The 24,525-nt window shown below is 47.1% G+C and overlaps 1 protein-coding gene across 1 annotated transcript in view; it reads right to left on the bottom strand.

Moving 5' to 3' along the window:
* Positions 1–1,163: 1,163 nt before the first annotated feature.
* Positions 1,164–24,525, bottom strand: part of TMOD2 (tropomodulin 2) — a 57,849-nt gene continuing 34,487 nt past the window's right edge. Inside the window, exons 7-10 of the mRNA XM_054715531.1 lie at positions 24,132–24,239; positions 10,723–10,866; positions 3,127–3,271; positions 1,164–1,198 (exon numbers count right to left, since the gene is read on the bottom strand). Of these exons, the coding sequence (XP_054571506.1) occupies positions 1,164–1,198; positions 3,127–3,271; positions 10,723–10,866; positions 24,132–24,239 (432 nt within the window). The remainder of the gene's footprint in view (positions 1,199–3,126; positions 3,272–10,722; positions 10,867–24,131; positions 24,240–24,525) is intronic.

Consider the following 24,525-nt stretch of genomic DNA (forward strand, 5'->3'; position numbering starts at 1 on the left):
CTTATCACTTGCTTCCTTATTTCAGCATCTGACTGCTACAAGATTAATGCATACTACCATGCAATCATTGACGCTGTACTTTCACAGCCTTCGTTCTTGAGATGACAAACATCTGGATAAGTGATAATTCACACTTTTTCCTGATGTTTGCAAGTATCTGGATGGATCATGCCATGTAGAAAAAAATCGGTATAATTAACTTGAATGTTCACCTTTTATCCTACAATCTTGTTACACTAAAGAAAAAGCAATAAATCCTTCTAAAATTTGACAAAATAATGTGTATCAGATAGCCTTGATTAATGTACAATTATTATTGTTTTATTTGGGCGTGTACTGTTTTAAAAGCCTCCCTCTTACTAAAACTTAAAAATATCCCATCCTGTCTGGACAACTTTAAAACAGCTTTGTAAAAAGTTATCATTCAGAGACATGTTAAAGATTGAATTTATGTTGAATAATTAGTAAAGTAGGTGTGCCAATTCATTGTGCTACCCGTGAGTCTGTCTTGAAGCTATATTTGTGGGTTGATAAACATTTTATACTTATTTACTAAGGCTATGTTAAAGTATCATAATGCTGTCTTGTTTTTATGAAGATGATCCCATTGATTTTTGATCAGTGGGGCATGTGCATTCAGTGATATTTCTGGAACTAAGAATTTGTGCTAAATTGGGTTGCGTTTCTCACCCTGTGAAAGATTGGCAATACTAACTTCTTATATGGTCAGCAGAACACTTCTGCTGTATTTAGCCTAACTCAAAGCTATGCATGTAAACAGAGGTAGGCCTCTATCATAATCAGTTACAAACACACTTACATACTAAATGCCTTTTAGTGGTTATAAAAAGTTCATGTAAGCGAGACAACCCAATATGAAAGTGGTTAATGGTTGTCACCCACTATTCAATTGTTGTCACCCACTATGACCTGCCTATGTCCACTGGTGCAAGTTGCCAGAGGTGCCCACGAGCAAATAAAACAACCGTATGTATTTAAAAATCCCAGATAAATAAGTAGTGCTAAAAAAGAATAAAAATTAAATATTAGCTTTGTGGTTAACGGAAATGAACCTTTGATAAAACAGTCCCGGTGGGGAAGGAGAAGCGCTTTTGTTCGCTTTTAAATGGCCGCCGTGGTGAAACTTCGCCTCTTGTAGAAACTTACTTTCGGTCTCCTTCAACTCGCTTTTTACGAACTAGGTAAGAAAGAAAGAAAGGTTAAAATGACAAAGTGAAGGGATACTCCTAAAATTTCAGATAAACAACATTAATCACACAGAACAGCAATCTCACACACTTGAGGATCCAGTTACCTTAAGTTTCAATATTCAATTACCCACTGGATTATTCTCTCATTCTTAGTTAAGAATGTGGTGTTGGATTTACATTTACATAAAGCTATGTCTGATAGTTGAGAATTTGAATGTTAGGACTTTCCCAGTTCTACGGAGTAGAATAGATCCACAATGCAGTGAACTTCCAAATATTTTCTTGGTCACTTATCCACAGCCCTTCTCAGCTTCTGTGCAACTCAATCACCTATTAGCTTTAATGCCCCAGGATGACACATTCACAACCCGTTAATTCTGATTATGGCTTGCAGACCAGGAGGATCTGCAATCGAAAGTTCAAAGTTTCTAAACCTGTTTTGAATCAAATCTCCTAAATATCAACCTCCAAGGAAGGTGTGATTCAGATGGCAACCAAACTTAGAGATTAAGGTTCCCTTAAGCTGGTTCTTAGTATCCAAGAAGTTGACTGGCTGCCCATTCCCAGTTTCTGCCACCGTCTTCTTCCCCCTTTCACCTCCCCGCCTGCAGGCTCCTCTAGTGGGTAGCAGGAGGGCTACTCTCATCTTCTTGGATTTGGCAGAAATGGTGCCCTGATTGTGGCCCTGCCCCAACTCTCCACTTTAAATAGCTCAGCCTACTGCCTAGGCTGCGAAAATGCAAAGGTCTAGCCCACAGTTACTGCTCCTGGGCTGGGATGGCCCCTCCATTTACTTCAAACTTCTCGTTGTGCCTGTTCTTCTTTGGTCTCCATGTTGTTCAGCTGTGGACCCCCTCCGCTTTTCCTAAACATCTTCCGACTGTTGCCTCCACCCTTCCCCAAAGCCCTGTTTGCTGGGATGCCTCCTTAGCCTCACCCTCTGCAGCCCAAAGGCAAGCACTGCCATCTGCCCGGCCAGCCTCCAGATGCCACACATTGCTCTTTGGCTGGGCCTCAGGGTCTTGGCTCAGTATGTGCAGGCAGAGAGCTGGACACTAACTTTACCTGCTCCCTTCTGGTTCTAACCCTTCAGCTTCTATCTTGTCTACTATCTGAATCCTCCCTGAGGCCAGCACCATACTTCGTAGAACACTGTGCCTAGTTCCTCCTGTCCAAGGTCTGGTATTCTGACCCTGAACCTCAAACTTGGGACTGAGGCCTGCTATTGGCTAACTGCTTGCCAAGTGGACTGTCTACACCTGGATGCCCTTTTGCTATGCTGCTTTAAGTGGCGGGGATGTCCCCAGACCAAGCCTTCCCAACCTGTCCCATTCTTCTGTGCTGTGGTTGACTAGGACATGCCCCACCTCATGTGAACAGAAGAAATGCCACAGATCCTCAGCAAAGAGTGGGCAGCAGGTAACATTAACGAGAGGCTAACTGAAAAAGCTACCTCTGAGTTTCCCTTCATAGCATAGTTCCTTTAGTTCAGTTCACATGTAAATTACCAAAGTATCAGGCATAACCATATTTAAACCCAACTACAGAAGCACAGTCAGGCACAAACGAAGTGAATTGGGAATGTCCATGCCATTGTGTCCATCTTCTGGTGTAGATAACAGCAGAGGGTGATTACATGCAATAAGTAAGGAAAGAAGAAGCAAATACATAAAGGAAACCAAGCAAAAATCACAGGTTGTCTGAAAAAAAGAACAAACAGTTCTTGAGAGAATGCTACAATAAAGCTTAAACTGTGAAGATGATGAAGAGTCCCATGACCATGTAATAGTTTGCCTTTGATGAAGGGCTAGCACTAAAGGCCAGTGGGATGGTGATATGTTAGAGCTGAAGTGGAGAAATGAATGATCATCATGCTTTTCTAGTTGCTAACAGCACCATAGTATGCCCGCATTACCCAGGTCATTATTCTTTGTGATGGCAGCTGCCACCCTTGTTCGTGGCCCTTGCTTGGTAAACTGATATCCAAATTTGAGGATCCTTGAATTCTCCTCGAGCATCTGGGCAATTTCCATCTCTACAGCTGTTCCCAACTGCTGTCTCTGGTTGCAGGTGCAGGTACATACATAGGATGACCAAGAAGAACGAGAAAACAGTTACTTGTGTGGAAAAGATACGTGGCTACTTGTTGGACAACAAACAAACAAAACAAAGAGCCAAAAGTCTCCAAATGAATGGGAAAAAGTCACTTGAGATATTTTCTTCCATGCAGTCATTTGCTCCTTGTCTAGAAGCAAAACCTGACAGATAGATAGCCAAATCAGCTGAGAGGACTAAGCCAATTATTTATGAAGGAAAAGATGATTCCAGATATAAAATGAAAGCAAAACCAGTATTTGGTGTTTCCAATTTACCCCAGTGTTTACGGTTTAAACAAAGGGTGTTTTTTAATAGGAAAACTATCTTATAGCAATCAATCCAATTACTGAATTTTCTATTCTGGGATCCATATCCAAAAATAATTAAAGATTATCAATTATAATGAGCCGTTCTCTCTCAGCAGAGTCTCACTAGGAGATACCCAAGAGGCTTCACCACAGTCAAGTGAGTTATCACACACTGAAGGGGTTACTGGACTACAGAAAAGTAATCACGTTTCTTTATGAAAAGAGATATTTTCACACTTGTGAAAAGAGATATTTTGCTTGTCTTTTAAGGTGAGACATAGAGTAATAAAAACATTAAAAGTAGATTTTTAAAAATGGCAGCATGTAAAAATAAGAATTTAAAATTAAATTTAAGGGACACAGTATTTTTTTCATAATATATTCATTAAATATTTTTAAGTAAAAAGGACAGGCTTATTTAGAAATAGCAAACAATGAAGTGCATCCTATAAAATAAAGAGGTAATATGCAAATTGATCCTCACGCCCTTGCATCACAAGATGGCCGCCCCCACACTGTGACAACATGGCCACCCCCATGTCATCACAAGATGGCCACACCCCACATCGTCACAAGATGGCCACCTCTACATTGTCACAAGATGGCCGCCCCCACATTGTCACAAGATGGCCGACAGGGGAGGACAGTTGGGAGCGACCAGGCCTGCAGGGGAGGGCAGTTGGGGAGGGTCAGGCCTGCAGGGGAGGACAATTGGGGGCGACCAGGCCTGCAGGGAAGGGCAGTTGGGGGTGATTGGGCTGGCAGGGGAGCAGTTAGGTGTCAATCAGGCCAGCAGGGGAGCAGTTAGGGGGCGATAAGGCTGGCAGGCAGAAGTGGTTAGAGGAAATCAGGCAGGCAGGCAAGCAGGCGAGCGGTTAGGAGCCAGTGGTCCCAGATTGTGAGAGGGATGTCCGGCTGCCGGTTTAGGCCATACGGGTTTGGGCCTAAATCGGCAGTCGGACATCCGCAGAGGGGTCCCAGATTGGAGAGGGTGCAGGCTGGGCTGAGGGACACCCTCCCCAGTGCACGAATTTTGTGCACCAGGCCTCTAGTAAAATATAAAAGCTCCCTTCCCCTAATATTCCCATTCCCCACAGAGAAAGCCAGTTTGGTATATAGTATGTAGTCTTAAAAATTTTCTATGCATTCACATGTCTATGTAATCTTATGTACACCTATTTTTTTTTTCACAGAAATGGATTCTAGTAGCATATTGTTCTGAAAGATGTTTTTCTTTTTAAGATTAATAACACCTTTTCATGTAGGTAAATACATGTTTACCTCATTGGACAGCTGCCCAGCTTTCCACTGTAGTAATGCATCATAATGTCTGCAGCTAGGTCCTAACGATTGTTTGTTATATAGCTTTTCATTTCTACTATTGCAAACCATGCTGCAGGGACCTTCCCATGCACACACAGTGTATCCTGGGGCATTTCTGCAAGTGTGCCTGGGAGGCAAATTTCAGCAGGATCCAGGTGTAAGCATGTTTTAATTTTTTAAAAATATATATTTTATTTATTTTTTACAGAGAGGAATAGAGAGTTAGAAACATCGATGAGAGAGAAACATTGATCAGCTGCCTCCTGCACACCCCCTACTGGGGATGTGCCCGCAACCAAGGTACATGCCCTTGACCAGAATCGAACCTGGGGCCCTTCAGTCCACAGGCCGATGCTCTACCCACTGAGCCAAACCGGTTAGGGAAGCATGTTTTAATTTTTGACATATTATTGACTTATCCTCAAAGGCCATGGCAATTTTTACACTTGCTAACAGTGTTTGAGTTACTGTTTTCCTTACTCTAACCAACATGGGATATTATCAATCTTTTCATCCCTGTCAATCCAATAAGTGAAACTTATATTTTACTTGTATATATTTAATTGCTTTAATTTGCTTTTCTCAAATTATGAATAAGAACAATTAATTTTCTCATACATTTGTATTTCTTTTTTTTTTTCTTTTTAACTACCAATCTCTGTAATTTGCCCATTTTTCCTCGGCTTTTTTTTTTATTTAAAAAATTGGCTTGTAAATTTCTTATATATTAGGAAATTAGCCCTTTGTCAAATTTGCTGAAAATACTTTGTTCAGTTTCCTTCTTTTTTTGATTAAAGACATTTTCTCTCTTTCATATGGTCAAATTTATCAATCTAGATTTTATGTCATGTTTAGAAAGTCTCCACTCCTGATATTTTCCACTTGTTTTATGATTTTGCATATTGTAATATTTAAATCTTATTTCATCTGAAATGAATTTTAATATAAGAATTAAAATACACCCTAGCAAGTTTGGCTCAGTGGATAGTGTCAGCCTACAGACTGAAGGGTCGTGGGTTCGATTCCAGTCAAAGGCACATGCCTGGGTTGCAGGCTTGATCCCTAGTAGGAGGCGTGCAGGAGGCAGCCAATCAATGATTCTGTCTCATCACTGATGTTTCTATCTCTCTGTCTCTCTCCCTCTCTCTGAAATCAATAAAAGTATGTTTAAAAAAGGAATTAAAATAGAACACCAACTTTATTTTGTTCCAAAATGGATTCTAGTAGCAAATTGTCCCACCATCTTTTACTTCATTTTTCTTCCATGATTTGAAATACCTCTTTGTTGCAAAATTCTTAGGTATACTTGAGTGTTTCTGGACTCTATTACCCTGCCACTCTATTTCTGTGCCAGTATTAGGCAACTGGATTGCTTTAATACCTTTTAAATTTGGGAATTTTAAGTATGGGGTAGATGAAGGATAAAAGTTTATGGAGAAAGTTTTTGTGTCCTTTGCTCTTTATCTTTCTTTTCATCTAACAACCTGTCAAATGAGTCTCTTGCCAAGATATTAACAAAATGTGGTACTTCCAGTAAGACAACAGTTTTGGGAGCCACAGGGTGGAGTCAGCATTCTAAGCAATGCGGATCTATGGGAGGGAGGAGCAGCAATAAAGTAAGAGATACTGACCTCAGTATCATGAGCAACTTTAGCTCATGACACACTTTCGAACAATGGGACTGTATTAAGGACTGAGATCCAACCTCAGGTCGGGGCTGCCACAGTTCTGGCTTCTGCCCCTGGAATGGGCCAAAGTGGTGCTACCAAGGGCAGCAGGAGCTCATGGTGGACGTGGCTGACTGAGAGGGCTGATGTAAAAGTCCCTTTACTTCTCCTTACAAATCTCAAGCATTTGGAGTCCAGCACTTGGATAACTTGGAGGATGGCATGTTGATAAAAAGGCTGAAGGAGCTGAAAATTATGTTGGGGGGCATGTAAAAGAGGGGGAGAAAGTAATATAATATAGGGCATCTTCCTTTCTCAGCCTGGGTTGTTTTTTTGTTTGTTTTTTATTTGAGGTCTTCTGTGTTGTATAAACTCAGGGACACTAAATGAGCACCAGAATTTCTTATAATTTGGATAGTATGTTTCTTTTTTATTAAGTCACTAATTACAAAGAAAAAAAGAAACAAAAGTTTAAGCATACAGTTCTTCAGATCACCTTTTGTTTTTATTTTTATTAATGTCTTTTTAAAAATAGATTCTGAGAGGGAGAGAGGAAAAGAGAGGGAGAGAGAGAGAAACATCAATTCAATTGGTTGCCTCCTGCATGTACCTCCACATCCCAAATGCACCCTCACTGGGGATTGAGCCTGCAACCTGGGCATGTGCCCTTACCAGGAATCAAACCAGTGACCTTTTGGTGCAGGGGATGATGCTCAACCAACTGAGCCACACTGGCCAGGGCACCGTCTGTTTTTCTTTAAGTAACCTCTTTTCACTACTCCAATTTATTTATGCATGAATATGCACTACCGATTGTTCTCACCGGGCACCCGATTAAGTCATTACATATTTAGCTGGAACCCACACGGTGGGGGGTTCTCAGCAGGCCTCCATTCTGGTGCAGTGTCCTGCTGCAAAGATAGTAATTGGGTCTCAGCTGCTGGCCCTGCCTGAGGAAACTGTCTTAGAGATTAGTTTATTTCAAACCCTTCCTTAGACAGAGGAGGAAATGGAGATTTACTTCTATCAGTCTGTGAGTCAGTGAACAAAACTGTGGATGGAAATCAAGGTTTGTTTATGAATTTCCTCATTCTTAAAATAAAGCAAAACATTTTTCCAGTTGTTCTAGAACTTAATCCTCTTCTTGTCACGGATAAAGAGAAGCCATTTCAGAGGCATACTGGGGGACTAAGGTTGAAAAATTACACAAATCCATGCCTAGATGACTGAAGAGGGGTGGTAAGGATGATACTTTAGATGGGTTTTATTTATTTATTTGTTTCATTTTTGTTAATCTTCATCTGAGGATATTTTTTCCATTAATTTTTACAGAGAGTGAAAGGGAGAGTGAGGAAAAGAGAGAAAGGGGGAGAGAGAAGGATGGGGAAAAGAGAGAGAAAGACAGAGAGCAAAAGAGAAACATTGATGTGAGAGAGACCCATCGATTGGTTGCCTCCTGCACATGCCCTGACTGGGGCGGGGATCGAACCTACAACCCAGGTACCTGCCCTTGACCGGGAATCAAACCCGAGAACCTTCGGTATTTGGGCTGACATTCTAACTTCTGAGCCACACCAGCCAGGGCTTATTATTTTTTAAAAATGTTTTTATTGATTTGAGAGAGAGAGAGAGAGAGAGAGAGAGAGAGAGAGAGAGAGAGAGAGAGAGAGAGAGAGAGACACGAAGGGAGAGCGAGAGACATCGATTGGCTGCCTCCTGCACGCTCCCTACTGGATCTAGAGGGGATTTAAGAGAGACTGTATTTTAGGGTCTTCTTCACATGCATTAGAAAAAGCTGCTCTATTCTAAATTTTTAGGATTTCAGCTCACTCACTACATGTAAGGTTGTCAGATTTAGCAAATAAAAATACAGAACACCCAGTTAAATTTGAATTTCAATAAATAACAAATAAATAATTTAGTATAAGTTATGTCCCATGATATACTTGGGATATAGTTATACTAAAAATTAATTGTTGCTTATCTGAAATTCAAGTTAACTGTATTTTATCTAGCAACCCTAAATAGATGGTATTTTACAAGGAACTAGGAACAGAGTATCCAGAACGTTATTTCAGATATGGGGTTTCACTATGGCCTAAGCCAACACAAGAAGTTAAATATACTTTGGGATAAAGTGTCCACTTCTGTCTTAGATCTCCTGGGAATGTTTACTAAGAGAGCTCAACTTCTTCCTGATACTACTCTAGTTGATAAATATCCCTGAGCTATCACTTCTTTTCCTTTGGCATTTTTCTCACTTGTGTTCCTGCTCTCCTGCTTCCTGATGACCTTTAATTTACTAGCAGCTGGACACACACCAACATACACAGCATCAGCTTCCCCTGAATGTGTCTGGTCTTCCCCTTGGGCGTCCCTCCACACCTCTGCATTTGGAAAGCTGTTTTGGTGATGCATCCCTTCTGGGGATGGTGAGGAAGTCTGTTCCTGGTGGGGTTCCCACTCCCCTAATAACAAGCCTCGGGAGGAGTACAGGGCTGAACAGTCCTATTGTCCTGGTCAGCAAAAAAACAGAGTAGAGCTGTCCATGGAACCTGTCTCCAGGCTTAGGCAAAAGCCCTGAGTAGGCCCAGCCGGCACGGCTCAGTGGTTGAGCATCGGCCTATGAACCAGGAGGTCACGATTCCATTCCATGCCCGGGTTGCAGGCCAAATCCCCAGTGTGGGGCAGGCAGGAGGCAGATGATCAATGATTCTTTCTCATCACTGATGTTTCTATCTCTCTCTCCTTCTTCTTTCCTTTCTGAAATCAATAAAAATATATTGAAGAAAAAAAAAAAGGTCCTGAGTAGGATCTTGGGGCTTTATCAGATCTTAGAGGGTCTAGACCAGAAAATTTCCCAGATATGCAGGGAACACTCTCAACAGGTACTTCCCTCAATGTCTCTCCTCCCACCCCACAAGAGAATGCTTGCAGTACAAGTCTCCTTGCTCTCTCCTCTTTCAGTTCCATTCCAGGGCCCTTTCTTCCTACTGCACAGTTTCTAGACCCCTCAGATTCACTGAATCCCACTGTAGACACTTCCCTGTGACAAAGGAGCAGGGTTACACGCCGAGAACTGAGACTTGCTCCCTGTGAACTGGAGCCAGCTGAAGCAGCAGAGCAAGTCTGGAGGCAGGGCAGGCAGGCTGATGCTGGGAAAGAGAGGTCTCTTCAGGGGACAGGAAGTGGTGGCTCCAGGGAAAAACAACTTGCTTTGGATGGTGATGGGAACCTGAGAAACACTGTAACAGAGCTGAGATTATGACCGCACTGTGGGTGAGTCCGATGCTACTCTAAGCCAGGCCATCTTCTAGAACCCAAAGTCCTCTATTTATTTATTTTAAAAATATTTTTATTGATTTCAGAGAGGAAGGGGGAAGGGAGGGAGGGAGGGAGGGAGGGAGGGAGGGAGGGAGGGAGGAGAGAGAGAGAGGGAGGAGAGAGAGAGAGAGAGAGAGAGGAGAGAGAAACATCAGTGATGAGAGAGAATCATTGACTGGCTGCCTCCTGCATGCCCCACACTGGGGATCGAGTCTGCAACCTGGGCGGGTGTCCTGACCAGGAATCAAACTGTGACCCCCCGCTGGTTCATAGATCGATGCTCAACCACTGAGCCATGCCGGCCGGACATAGAACCCCAAGTTCTTTAAATGGGCTCTGTGGCTAGCACCAGCTTGCAGGAGCCCGCTCTACTCTTTCAGCTCTGGGAACCTCCATCCAGGGACAGGAAGTCTGGCTCTGGGAGTGGCCACACTGTAGCCATAGTCCCAGTGATAGGCAACAGCAAGGCTGGGGCAGGCATGGGTTGAGATTCCTGCTGAGAGGCCACAGTGATGACGGCTGAACAAAGCAGCTGTCATACTTCTGCCCCCACCTGCTCTTTCTCCTCTAGGCCTGACCAGCCCAGGGCTGGGGGATAGCTGGCTCTTTATAGCTCAGGTTGCCCCACTGTGCAATGCTTAATTAGGAACATGCTCTCCCCTCCTCCCTCACAGGCCTGCAGCTTTTATAATGTATAGGAAAGCCAGAACATAAAATCGAGCAACAGAATTTTGTCTTTTAACTCACTCCATTGTGGCGTACCTTTCACATGCAGCCTGTGGGTCAGCTTACCTGGTTGTCGATCTTGATTTCTGTCAAGGTGTCATTTTCTCTTAGTGCCTCTACCAGGGCCAGGATCCCAGCTCCAGTTATAAAATTGGATTCTATGTTTAGACTTTTCAAGGTCTTGTTCACTTTCAGCATATCTGCAAAAGCCTTATTATTCAAAAAGGAAATAACCATTAGGGTTTCTAAAGATTTATTTCCTGAACTCCCCACCCCTAAATTAAATGAGTCTTTTTTACAGTACTTAAAAACTTAGTTAAATCATACTTTCATCTCAAAGCAAAAAGATAATTTAAAACTCAAAAAATTGCCCTGACTGGTTTGGCTCAGTGGATAGAGTGTCGGCCTGTGGACTTAAGGGTCCCAGGTTCGATTTCAGTCAAGGGCTGTACCTTGGTTGCGGGCACATCCCCAGAGGGGAGTGTGCAGGAGGCAGCTGATTGATGTTTCTCTCTCATCAATGTTTCTAACTCTCTCTCCGTCTCCCTTCCTCTCTGTAAAAACATCAATAAAATATATTTAAAAAAAAACACTCAAAAAATTGTTCAGTCCAGCAGCCCACACTTATGAATTTCATATATCTGCAAAACTGAAAAAAAAAAATACTGACATAGGATTACAACATTGCTTTGTTGAGTAAAGACATAAAAAACAAACAAACAAACAAACAAACAAACGCCCCACTGCCATCTGTTATCACTACCAATGTTATTTTTGAGAAAAGGCAGTTTAACATTAGGAAATATGTACAAAGGATTTAATTTCAGAATTATTTCATTTTGCCCCTTCTTATATGAATGGATTAAAAGAAAACCTTTACTACTGACTTTTAGACACTACTGATTTAGTCATATCATTTCAGGTCATCCAGAAATCAGAACTCCTCAGATAACTCTTGGAACAAAGTCATCACTCAGAGCAGCAAACCCACTAGAGAGGCCCAGTTCAAGCCTGCAGCCCGCACACATGCACCTGCTTGCTCCCCTTGCTCCCCAAGTTTTCCCTTCATGAGGAAAAGATATAACTTTTAAGTGACTGGAACCCTCACAGAGCATGAAAGCAAAAAAAAGAAAAGAGGGCCATTATATTGAAGAATTGCTAAAATACAGAAAACAGAAAGACTGATGGAGAAATTAGCACACAACTGCCTAAGATGCCAGAGGTAAGTCCCGACTGGGGCATTTCATTAAAGAACTGCTTTAGGCCCTGGCCCATGTGGCTCATTGGGTTGGAGCATTGTCCTGTACATTGGAAGTTCCGGGGTTCAATTCCCAGTCAGGGCACATACCTAGGTTTCGGTTTGTTCCCAGTTTGGGCACACGTGAGAGGCAACCGATTGGTGTCTCTCTCTCTCTCTCTCTCTTTCTTCTCTCTCTCTCTCTCTCTCTTTTTCTTAAAAAAAAAAATGTCTTAGGAACAAATGGGACAATTAGAGTATATGGCGAACACACCACCCCTCCCTGTGGTTTCCCAGAAAAAGAGTACCTGCCAGCACAACTATCAGTGAACTATCTCCTAGGAAGAGCCTCTAGCAAGGATGCTAGGACCTGAGAGAGAAGCAGTGCAGAAACTGAGGCACCTCCAGACCATCACCAGATATGATATGGATGAAAGGAAGGGAGAGGCAACTATTGCCCAGGAATGAAATATACAGAAATCTACTCTTGCAGATGAAACCCTCCTAAGGGCAGCACTGGTGGGGGACCCCTGGCTGCCTGCTGGCTCCTCATTTACTCACTACAGAGAATGTTGCCAGTCAATTCACCTGCCTGCTTATAAAAACACTAGAGGCCCGGTGCATGAAATTTGTGCACGGGGGGGTGGAGGGGGTGTCCCTCAGCCCAGCCTGTACCCTCTCCAATCTGGGACCCCTTGAGGGTGGTCGGACATCCCTCTCACAATCCAGGACTGCTGGCTCCCAACTGCCCTTCCCTGCAGGCCTTGTACCCCCAACTGCCCTTCCCTGCAGGCTTTGTCCCCCCTCCCCGCAACTGCCCTCCCCTGCAGGCCTGGGTCTCCCGGAACTGTCCTCTCCTGTAGGCCTGGTCCCCCCACAATTGCCCTCCCCTGCAGGCCTGGTATCCCCCCAACTGCCCTCCCCTGCAGGCCTGGTCCCCCCAACTGCCATCCCCTGAAGGCCTGGTCCCCCGCAACTGCCCTCCCCTGCTGGCCTGGTCTCCCCCAACTGCCCTCCTTCTGGCCTGGTCACCCCTAACTTCCCACAACTGGGACCCAAACTGGCTAGGGCAGCTACAAGTCTTTATCTGAAAGGACCTACTGAGGCTCAGAGGAATGAATAAAAAAGACTCATAGGTGGGCATATACAAGTGAAATTTCAGAACTCCAAGGAGAGAGTCCTCAAAGTTTCTAGCAAGAAAAAATAAGTTAGCCCTAACTGGTTTGGCTCAGTGGATAGAGAGTCAGCCTGTGGACCAAAGGGTCCCAGGTTCGATTCTGGTCAAGGGCACATGCCCGGGGTTGCAGGCTGGATCCCCAGTAGGAGGCGTGCAGGAGGCAGCCGATCAATGATTCTCTCTCATCATTGATGTTTTTATCTGTCTCTCTCCCTTCCTCTCTGAAATCAATAAAAATATATTTAAAAAAAAAGAAAAATAAGTTACATGGAAAAAAGAGTCACTCAATTTCAAGGCACTTGAGAATTGTACGTGTTAAGGATAAGTTTTAAATTTTGGAGTCAATCCATATACATAACATAAAATATGACATAAAGCCGCTGGTATAGCTCAGTGGTTAAGCATCGATCTATGAACCAGAAGGTCACAGTTCGACTCCTGGTCCGGGCACATGCCCAGGTTGTGGGCTTGATCCCCAGTGGGGGTGTGCAGGAGTCAGCTGATCAATGATTCTCTCTTATCATTGATGTTTGTATCTCCCTCTCCCTTCCTCTCTGAAATCAATAAAAATATATTTATTTTAAAAATATGATATAAAATGTATAAATCTCAAATGTGTGAAGGTAATAAAATAACTACAATTTGGTGATAGAAGAGGAAGGAGGGATGGAAGGTAGAGTGAGTTCAGAAATGCCCTCATCTTTTCTAATGGAGGATAAAAAATTATCTAAGATGGCAAATTAAAAATAAAAATGTATGTATACTAGTGTTTTTCTACTGTGATTGCATATTAGAATGACCTGGAAGCCTTAAAAATATACCAGTGCTGGGGCCCCAACCCAGAATAATGAAATCAGAACCTGGTGGCCTTGATAGCTACATTTTTAAATTGTTGACAGTACTACAGATGTCCCCATCTCACCGCCCCTGCCCCCGCATCGCTTTGCCCCCCTCCACCCAACCCCCATCCCACCATAGGCCTTCATCACACTATTGTCTGTGTCCAGGATGGATAGCTGCATTTTTGAAAAGCTCCCCAGGTGACTAACATGCAGCCAGGATTGACAGACACTTTAATTAAAGTTATAAAGACAACAACTAGAAGAATGAAAAACAAACAACAGTGATTATTCTGGGGAACAGAACAAGGAACGTCTAAACTAGTTAAATTGTTTTTATGGAGGAAGAAACAGGAAGAATGGAGAAGGAATCCAACTTGGGGGTTTCTCAGGCTCTGCACTGTGGACATTTGAGGCAGGGAATTCCTTGCTGTGGGGGGATGTCTTATGTACTGTAAAAGCTTTAGCAGTCTCTGAGACCCACTAAATGCCAACATACCCTCCTTCCCCCCAGTAATGACAACCAAAATTATCTCCAGACACTGCCAAATGTCCCTGGAGGGCAAAACTGCCCTGAGTTGAGAACCACCGGACTAGAAGAATAATCCTGTGTATTAGTCAGGCAGTTGCTTGACCTAAAAAGCAAGTACAAAGATTTGGACTGACATGATTGTATACCGTGTAAATCGAAGTGCCAGGTCTTTAATTAGAATTAAATGTACACATTTTAATTAGAGCACCAGAGGGAATGCATCAGGCCTTTCCTTATGGACGCTTCAAGCTTTGAGATTTACTTTCATTATTAGAATAACAAAATGTCAGAGCAATTACGCCTTTATAAAAAAGCTGCAGGACCTCCTGGCAAGCAGCCAGATCTTGCCAATTTCTTTTAAACTTGAGAAAACACTTTTCTCATACTGAACAAAACAGGGGAGACCCAGCCAAACATAACCCTGGGCAGCAGGCCCAAGTTCATTTAAGTTCAGCAAATATTTGAGCATCTATTACATGTGCTGGGGATGATAACATTAGTAAAACAAAGACTACATTTCTTAAATATCATAGAAATAATTAGGGTAAAAATACAGCTTTAGAGAGAAGACTTTGCTTTCTGTACTGTACAGTGCTGTATGAAAATGCAGTTTCCTGCAATGTTTACATCTGTGTCATCCAAGTGGTAGCCACCAGACACGCAGCTGTGGAGGCCTTGAAAAATGGCTGGTCTGAATGGAGACGTGCTGTAAATGTAAATGTAAATGTAAAACGCACAAAGACGTATACGAAAACAATAAGGTAAGATACCTCATTATAGTTCCAACTTGTATTTTGAAATTTTGAATATATTGGTTTAAATAAAATATATTATTAAAGTTAAAATTAATTTCATTTATTTCTTTTTGTTTTTTGTTTGTGTTTTTGTGTTGTTGTTGTTGTTGTTAATCTTCACCTGAGGATATTTCTTCCATTGCTTTTCAGAGAGTGGAAGCGAGGGAGGGAGTGAGGGGAGGGGAGAGAAAGAGCGAGAAAGAGAGAGAAACATCAATGTGAGAGAGACACATCCATTGGTTGCCTCCTCTCCAACCAGGAATCGAACCTGGGACCCTTTGGTGCGAAGGCCAACACTCTAACCATTGAGCAACACCAGCCAGGGCTCTTTTTGTTTTTTAATGTGGCTACTGGAAAACTGAAAATTATGCATATGGCTTACATTTGTGGCTACCATTTTCTTTTGATTGTACAGTGCTGTAATAAACTCTTGACTTTTCTGGGGCATCACTGTTAATAATAGCATTTTTTACATATTTGGGTCTTTTCTCTACACTGGCATTCAGTGATGGCAAGTTCCGTCAATACTCACTTCTATAGTTGTGGTCATATGGAAGTACTTGGCACATGGTGAACTAAACTTAATTACAGGTCACTAAATTCACTTCCTGGCTTGACCACATGCTTCATCTTAGTTAAGTTACTCAGCCTCTCTGAGCCTCAGTTGCCTCATCTATAAAATGGGGATAACGCAATCTTACATACACATAGTTTGTCTACATTCACAATGATCTCACAAGTGCCTTGTTGAATCAAGTTTTGAACCTTACATAGAAAAGTGTCTTGAAGCTCTTTGCTTTAATGCTGATTTTTACTTCTCAACAGTGAGGCGTTCAGTCATAAACACAGACGGAAGATCTCTGTTGCCTGTGGGGTAATGAACCAATTTTCAAACTATACAAAGGCTCTTTCCTGACAATGGCATAACTGAGAGGGGAATCATCTAGGGCAGCAGTCGCCAACCTTTTGGATGCACCACCGGTTGGGACCACTGATCTAGGGGCAACCAGGTGAGACCTGGGCCATCTTGGCATAAAGCCAAAAAGTCTTTTCTCTTCACACCCTGAAGGATAGCAATTCTTCCTCACAATTGTATGGTATGCTGGTCATACAGTGTGCATTCAACACATAGTTGTTGCATTAAAAACAGTATCAAAGAAATTACTATATTTGGAATTTACTTAGTTCAGTTAGAAAGCTATCTATTTGACCTGAGTAGGTTAGATTATTTATTAGTAGTGTTGATAATGGATTAGAAATTATTCCTATTCCTGCCATTTTATTCTAAACTAGTGACCCGGTGCATGGATTCGTGCACACTGAAAGGAAATTAATTAGAAGGTGGCCAGCGGGGTGGGACTGAGCGAGACAGGCTGGACACGCCCTGGAGCCAACCTCCCCCGGTCCCTCCCTGGCCAGCCGCACCTAGGGCGGCGCCCCAGCTTGAAGGGCATCTGCGGAGTGAGCGGGGTCCCTCCGGCAGGTGGGGTCCTTAGCCTGGCCTGTGGGAATGGGGCTGAAACCAGCTCTCTGACATCCCCCGAGGGGTCCCAGATTGCAAAAGGGTGGTTCTCGGGTGATGCACCCTGGAATCTGGCTCCTTCCTCTCTGGTTCTGGGGTGCGTCACCTGAGAACCACTGCTGCCAAGTCACCACAGCTCGGTAACTCCTGCATTGAGCGTCTGCCCCCTGGTGGTCAGTGCATGTCATAGCTACCGGTTGGAGCGTCTGCCCCCTGGTGGTCATTGTGCATCATAGCTACCGGTCGGATGGTTGGACGGTTGCTTAGCTTTTTATATATATAGATAATATATCAAGTAGGAGTGACAAGTTATTTCTTTGTTCATCATCCCTTTAGTCACTTACATACAGAATGCACTGAATATTTTTGCTTTACTGAAAACAAATCTAAAAGGCAGAGATTATATAAAATTATATACAGATAAGAATCCTTAAATTGTTAATTTCATTTTACCAATGAGCTAGTTGTGCTCTTTTTCTAATTTAATGATAGGTTTTAAATTCAAAACTGCTCTCAACTTACAAATTTAGATAAGTAATAATTTCTGGTGAAAATATCAATTTTTCAGCTTAGTGCTTATGTAATCATGGAAATATTCTCTATTGCTGAGGCTGGAGGGCACACTCATTCATTCATTCATCAAGTGTTTTTCAAACATCTATCCTGTGCCAGCACCATAACTTTCACATTGTCTGTTTTTAATGGTATTTCAGATCTTCCAAAGACCTGTTATTTTAAATCACGGCATCAAGTAAAGGAAACTTCTGATTTTCTAGCTGAGCATTAGATGCTGTAGAACCACAGGGAGATACTCAGGCTCCTGATAACTGACATATTTCAGCAAATGTTTGAGTGAGGCATTGTGTGTAAATACAGCATAGCTTGATGGTTAAGCATTCTCGTTGAGGAACCAAAAAGGCCTGGTGGTGAACCCTGGCTCTACTGCCTACTGGCTGAGTCACCTTAGAAAAGTTAATTCATGGAGTGGGAGGCAAGATGGCGGCGGAGGTGAAAGGCTGATCTGTTGCCTCGCATGGCAGTTTCGGAACTACAACTGAAACATGGACTGGTGAGGGTGGCGACTGCTGCTCGCGTCTCCCCAGACCGGGCGGCTGCTCCTCTCAGTCAGCACCGCAGCCGGGGCCATGGGCTCGTGGGCGCCGCGGCAGCTGCTGTGGTGGCGGCCGCGGACTCGGCGCAGCGGCTCTCGGTGAAGGAAGAGACCATCTTTCTGCAGGAGGGGCTCATCCGCGCCACCGAGCTACCCGAGCTGCCCAGGGAGATCCTTGGGGCCCCGGAGGCCGCCAACACCGATTTGGAGGATTCTTAGGATTTCCCATCTTACATTCAAGTCCTCTAGCCATTTTGACAGAGGAGAACCAAGAAGGCGGCAAAGTTAAACAAATGAACTGCGAACTGCGCTGCGCACAGCAATTTCAGGGGCACGACTGGAGGACAGAGCGTCTGCCACCCAGAACTACAGGAGAGATGGCTGAATGGTAGATTTACAGCTAAGAGGGAAGAGGAAACCAGCGAAATCAGAGGGGATGAGGTGCGGAGGCGCGTGGGTCGGGCTGGTGGTGGGGGAAGGGACACGCGGCTTTTGTTCCAACCCTAGGGGAGATTAGCTCCCCATCACCCTGAAACCCAGCTTCTGGGGACGCGCGGGAGACCCAGATGCCTGCGGGGAGAGGCGGGACTCTTGCGGAGGTGCGCCCAGCAATCAGTGTTTGCTGCGCTGGAGTGCGGAATGAGGGGGCTTAGAAACGTGGAAGGCAGAAGGAGCAGACTTCTAGCCATTGCGGTTCGCCGCGCCATGGCCTGTTGGCGCCCTGAGACCCCGCCCCGCCCTAAGACCCCGCCCTGCCCTGAGACCGGCCCCGCCCTGGGACCCGCCCCGCACGTTTTGAAGACCTTCCCCGCAAGTCTTGCAGGCACACCTGCGCCCCAAGCAACGGCTTATGCATGTGGGTGGCTTGCCCTCTGGCAGCGGACCAGATGATCTGCTGTTCTAGTCGGACTGCTCCAGGGCCACTCAGACAGGAGGAAGAAACTACAGTTTTTGCTGTAATCCTTGCTGAGTGCCTAAGGCAGTAGCTGATCTACACCCCATTGGAGACCCAGAAACGAGGGCATCTAGTGGTCTGTGGGAGATGACACCAGATTTCAACCACGTGCATAAGGGACACATTCAACGGGAATATTCAGTGAGCGCCAAAGCTTTGCTGCACCAAGACCCGGCCCATAAACGTGTCTCCTGCACAGCAACTCTTCCTTTATAGACAAAGAGCGCCCCCCCAGTGACACCAACAACAATCAAGACTTAACTATACAAAGGAGGACCAAGATGGAGGCATAGGGCGGAAGCCTGATTGTTGCCTACCACAACAACTTTGAGACTACGACAAGAGAGCAGAGCAGACACCATCCAAGACCACCATAGGGCTGGCTGAGTAGATGCTCTACAACTAGAATAAAAGAGGGGTATGTGGGATGATGCTGATGCCGGTGACCCAAAGACCACACTTTAAGAACTACAGCTCAGGCGACACAAAAGAACTATGGCTCAGGCGATACAACAGCGGCCTGGAACGTGCTCGGCGCAGTTCCCCCGGCGGTCTCCGGCTGAGGGGACGGCTCCACTGGCAGCCAAGCACGGACAGACGAGCCCCTATGAGACATGGGGTGGGAGACTCCGCGCTTGCTGACCTCTGAGTCCGTCAAGAATCTCAACGCCCCAGAAGCGGCCAGGTGCGCATGCTCGGCGACCGGCCACCGATGCAGACCCAAGGGCCAACGCAGCGACGCCAGACTGGCCCACCGCCATGCACCGGGTGCACCGGAGCTTCGCCGAGCCGCCGCCCGACGAGTTCTGCAGCAGCCATACTGGAGCTCTGGAAGGATGGCCAGGGGAATTGCTGAGGGGGGATTGACCGGCAGGAATTGGGATCGGGAAGACGGGGCCCCGCTGAGACCCGGGTGCGGGCGGGGTTGCGCGCCTCTGGGTTCGGGTATGGTCACACGCCTCTGGGTATAAGTGAGGCCTCACGTCCCTGAGTCTAGGTGAGGCCACATGCCCCTGGGTCCAGGTGAGGCCGGACTCCGGGTCCGGGTGAGGACAAGTGCCCCTGGACCCGGATGACGCTGGATCCCATGCCCGGGCGAGGCCAAGCGCCCCTGGGTCTGGGAGAGCCCACACACCCCTGGGTCCAGGCGAGACCATGTGTCCCAGGATCCGGGTGAGGCCTCATGCACCTAGGCCCGGGTGAGCCCAAGTAGCCCTGGGTCTGGGAGAGGCCAAGCATCCCTGGGTCCGGGTGAGACCATGTGTCCCTGGATCCGGGTGAGGCCTCGTGCACCTAGGCCCGGGTGAGCCCAAGTGGCCCTGGGTCGGGGAGAGGCCAAGCGTCCCTGGGTCCGGGTGAGACCATGTGTCCCTGGATCCGGGTGAGGCCTCGTGCACCTAGGCCCGGGTGAGCCCAAGTGGCCCTGGGTCTGGGAGAGGCCAAGCGTCCCTGGGTCCGGGTGAGACCATGTGTCCCTGGATCCGGGTGAGGCCTCGTGCACCTAGGCCCGGGTGAGCCCAAGTGGCCCTGGGTCGGGGAGAGGCCAAGCGTCCCTGGGTCCGGGTGAGACCATGTGTCCCTGGATCCGGGTGAGGCCTCGTGCACCTAGGCCCGGGTGAGCCCAAGTGGCCCTGGGTCGGGGAGAGGCCAAGCGTCCCTGGGTCCGGGTGAGACCATGTGTCCCTGGATCCGGGTGAGGCCTCGTGCACCTAGGCCCGGGTGAGCCCAAGTGGCCCTGGGTCGGGGAGAGGCCAAGCGTCCCTGGGTCCGGGTGAGACCATGTGTCCCTGGATCCGGATGAGGCCTTGTGCACCTAGGCCCGGGTGAGCCCAAGTGGCCCTGGGTCTGGGAGAGGCCAAGCGTCCCTGGGTCCGGGTGAGACCATGCGTCCCTGGATCCGGATGAGGCCTCGTGCACCTAGGCCCGGGTGAGCCCAAGTGGCCCTGGGTCTGGGAGAGGCCAAGCATCCCTGGGTCCGGACGAGACCATGTGTCCCTGGATCCGGGTGAGGCCTCGTGCACCTAGGCCCGGGTGAGCCCAAGTGGCCCTGGGTCGGGGAGAGGCCAAGCGTCCCTGGGTCCGGGTGAGACCATGTGTCCCTGGATCCGGGTGAGGCCTCGTGCACCTAGGCCCGGGTGAGCCCAAGTGGCCCTGGGTCTGGGAGAGGCCAAGCGTCCCTGGGTCCGGGTGAGACCATGTGTCCCTGGATCCGGGTGAGGCCTCGTGCACCTAGGCCCGGGTGAGCCCAAGTGGCCCTGGGTCTGGGAGAGGCCAAGCATCCCTGGGTCCGGGTGAGACCATGTGTCCCTGGATCCGGGTGAGGCCTCGTGCACCTAGGCCCGGGTGAGCCCAAGTGGCCCTGGGTCGGGGAGAGGCCAAGCGTCCCTGGGTCCGGGTGAGACCATGTGTCCCTGGATCCGGGTGAGGCCTCGTGCACCTAGGCCCGGGTGAGCACAAGTGGCCCTGGGTCTGGGAGAGGCCAAGCGTCCCTGGGTCCGGGTGAGACCATGTGTCCCTGGATCCGGGTGAGGCCTCGTGCACCTAGGCCCGGGTGAGCCCAAGTGGCCCTGGGTCGGGGAGAGGCCAAGCATCCCTGGGTCCGGGTGAGACCATGTGTCCCTGGATCCGGGTGAGGCCTCGTGCACCTAGGCCCGGGTAAGCCCAAGTGGCCCTGGGTCTGGGAGAGGCCAAGCGTCCCTGGGTCCGGGTGAGACCATGTGTCCCTGGATCCGGGTGAGGCCTCGTGCACCTAGGCCCGGGTGAGCCCAAGTGGCCCTGGGTCTGGGAGAGGCCAAGCATCCCTGGGTCCGGGTGAGACCATGTGTCCCTGGATCCGGGTGAGGCCTCGTGCACCTAGGCCCGGGTGAGCCCAAGTGGCCCTGGGTCGGAGAGAGGCCAAGCGTCCCTGGGTCCGGGTGAGACCATGTGTCCCTGGATCCGGGTGAGGCCTCGTGCACCTAGGCCCGGGTGAGCCCAAGTGGCCCTGGGTCGGGGAGAGGCCAAGCGTCCCTGGGTCCGGGTGAGACCATGTGTCCCTGGATCCGGATGAGGCCTTGTGCACCTAGGCCCGGGTGAGCCCAAGTGGCCCTGGGTCTGGGAGAGGCCAAGCGTCCCTGGGTCCGGGTGAGACCATGCGTCCCTGGATCCGGATGAGGCCTCGTGCACCTAGGCCCGGGTGAGCCCAAGTGGCCCTGGGTCTGGGAGAGGCCAAGCATCCCTGGGTCCGGACGAGACCATGCGTCCCTGGATCCGGATGAGGCCTCGTGCACCTAGGCCCTGGTGAGCCCAAGTGGCCCTGGGTCTGGGAGAGGCCAAGCGTCCCTGGGTCCGGGTGAGACCATGTGTCCCTGGATCCGGGTGAGGCCTTGAGCACCTAGGCCCGGGTGAGCCCAAGTGGCCCTGGGTCTGGGAGAGGCCAAGCGATCCTGGGTCCGGGTGAGACCATGTGTCCCTGGATCCGGATGAGGCCTCGTGCACCTAGGCCCGGGTGAGCCCAAGTGGCCCTGGGTCTGGTAGAGGCCAAGCGTCCCTGGGTCCGGGTGAGACCATGCGTCCCTGGATCCGGATGAGGCCTCGTGCACCTAGGCCCGGGTGAGCCCAAGTGGCCCTGGGTCTGGGAGAGGCCAAGCGTCCCTGGGTCCGGGTGAGACCATGTGTCCCTGGATCCGGATGAGGCCTTGTGCACCTAGGCCCGGGTGAGCCCAAGTGGCCCTGGGTCTGGGAGAGGCCAAGCGTCCCTGGGTCCGGGTGAGACCATGCGTCCCTGGATCCGGATGAGGCCTCGTGCACCTAGGCCCGGGTGAGCCCAAGTGGCCCTGGGTCTGGGAGAGGCCAAGCGTCCCTGGGTACGGGTGAAGCCAGATCCTGGGTCCGGGTGAGGCCGTGCGCCCCTGGATCCATCCGGGTGAGGCTGGGTCCCAGGCCCGGGTGAGACCACGCGCCCCTTGGGTATGGGTGAGGCCACGTGCCCCTTAGTCCAGGTGACGCCGTGCCCCTGGGCTCGGCCGAGACCAAACCAGAGGGAGTCGGACCTCCATTACCACCATTTGTCCACCATCCAGAGCTGAGGGGTCAGTGCTGACATGTACACATAAGGAACTACTGGACATCGAAATTGGGTCTCAAAAGAACTGTTGGTCCAGGGGGAAGCTTGCTACAGATTGATTCATTTGCCTGTCAGCATAAATATTATTGCTCGTCTCACATTCAGTTCTTATTAGTATATATCTAGTGACATTTGATCTCGTTCATCTAGAGGAAATGATGAACAACATAGACTGAGGAACAAGAACAGAACCAGAAGCAAGGAGGCATCGATCGGACTATCGGGCCTCAGAGGGAGGATAGGGGAGGGTGGGGGGAGGGTGGGGGGAGGGGGAGAGTTCAACCAAAGGACCTGTATGCATGCATATAAGCCTATCCAACGGTTAAGTTCAGCAGGGGATTGGGGCATGCGTGGGGAGAGGGGTGGGATGGGAATGGGGGGATGAGGACAAATATGTGACACCTTAATCAATAAAGAAATTAAAAAAAAAAAAAAAAAAAAAAAAGAAAAGTTAATTCACCTCTCTGAGCCTCAGATTGCTCATTTGTCAAAGTGGGAATTAATAATAGTACATACCTGATAATAATATAGTGGGGATTAGGTGAGGTGACGTGTGTAAAGTATAGAGATCAGTGCTGGAATTTACTAATTGCTCAAGAAATGTTAGCTATTAATAGGAGGAGTAACACTGATGATGGTGATTGTAGTAGTAGTTAATTGGGTCAAGGGGTTCCTTGTTTAGCTGAATTATCAAATGTGCATAGAAGGAACAGGGCTTCGGTTTTTTATTTTCATATTCTGGTTAACAATATCAAACACAAAATGTTTCAAGGTTTGGTTGTTAAAATATTTTTGAAACATACTAATCCATTTTAAAGATTAAAATGAAATATACTTTAACATTTTTATATGTGGCAAGTTCCTATAGGATTTGGGGTCTTATGATTGTGACAGAATATTATTACAGATGCAAAAGTTTCAGAAAATTTGTACTAAGCCCAGAACAAAATCTAGATATTTGTTTAGCTAAATGCCTCATCTAATCCTGTTTCTTTCCCCTAAAAAGTGTATTGCTAACAAAATTCTTCTTAATTCAAAGTGCCTGACAACTGGGTCTTGTTTTATTGTCTCCTTATAACTTATTTTGTTTATTAACTGTGTAGAAAATAAATTTATCAGATCTAAAAGTTGTTAATAAGACAAATTAAAGAGTTTATAATGAACTTAATATTTTCATGTTATATTTCTAAAAATTTTACTCACAATTGCCACAGGGTCATTGCTGCGGGTGGCAGCCAGGCTGAACTTCTTGACATGGGTGTTGGTCTCCAGAGCCTTTGCAAATTCTTTCAGGGTTGGAATTGGAATGTTCTACGATGGGGAAGGTACAGAGAGTTGATAAACCAAGGATCCATAGCTTTTAAGTACTTATAAATTTAGATGACTAATTGCATGCTATCCCCTCTAAAAGACATTTATCACCCATCTTCCAACAACTGAAGCCATGCACAGCCAATAGCAACACTGTGTCTAATAAGGGAATGTAACACGAGACACTCTGGCATCACCTTTCTGTTTACTAACCAAAAAATTATGCACCTACCATATTCCCCTCTTCTCTTTCATTCTCTGTGTTCTACTTGCTATTCTTTTAGTA

The sequence above is a fragment of the Eptesicus fuscus genome, chromosome 5 (genome assembly GCF_027574615.1).
Source record: "Eptesicus fuscus isolate TK198812 chromosome 5, DD_ASM_mEF_20220401, whole genome shotgun sequence".
Lineage (NCBI taxonomy): Eukaryota > Metazoa > Chordata > Mammalia > Chiroptera > Vespertilionidae > Eptesicus > Eptesicus fuscus.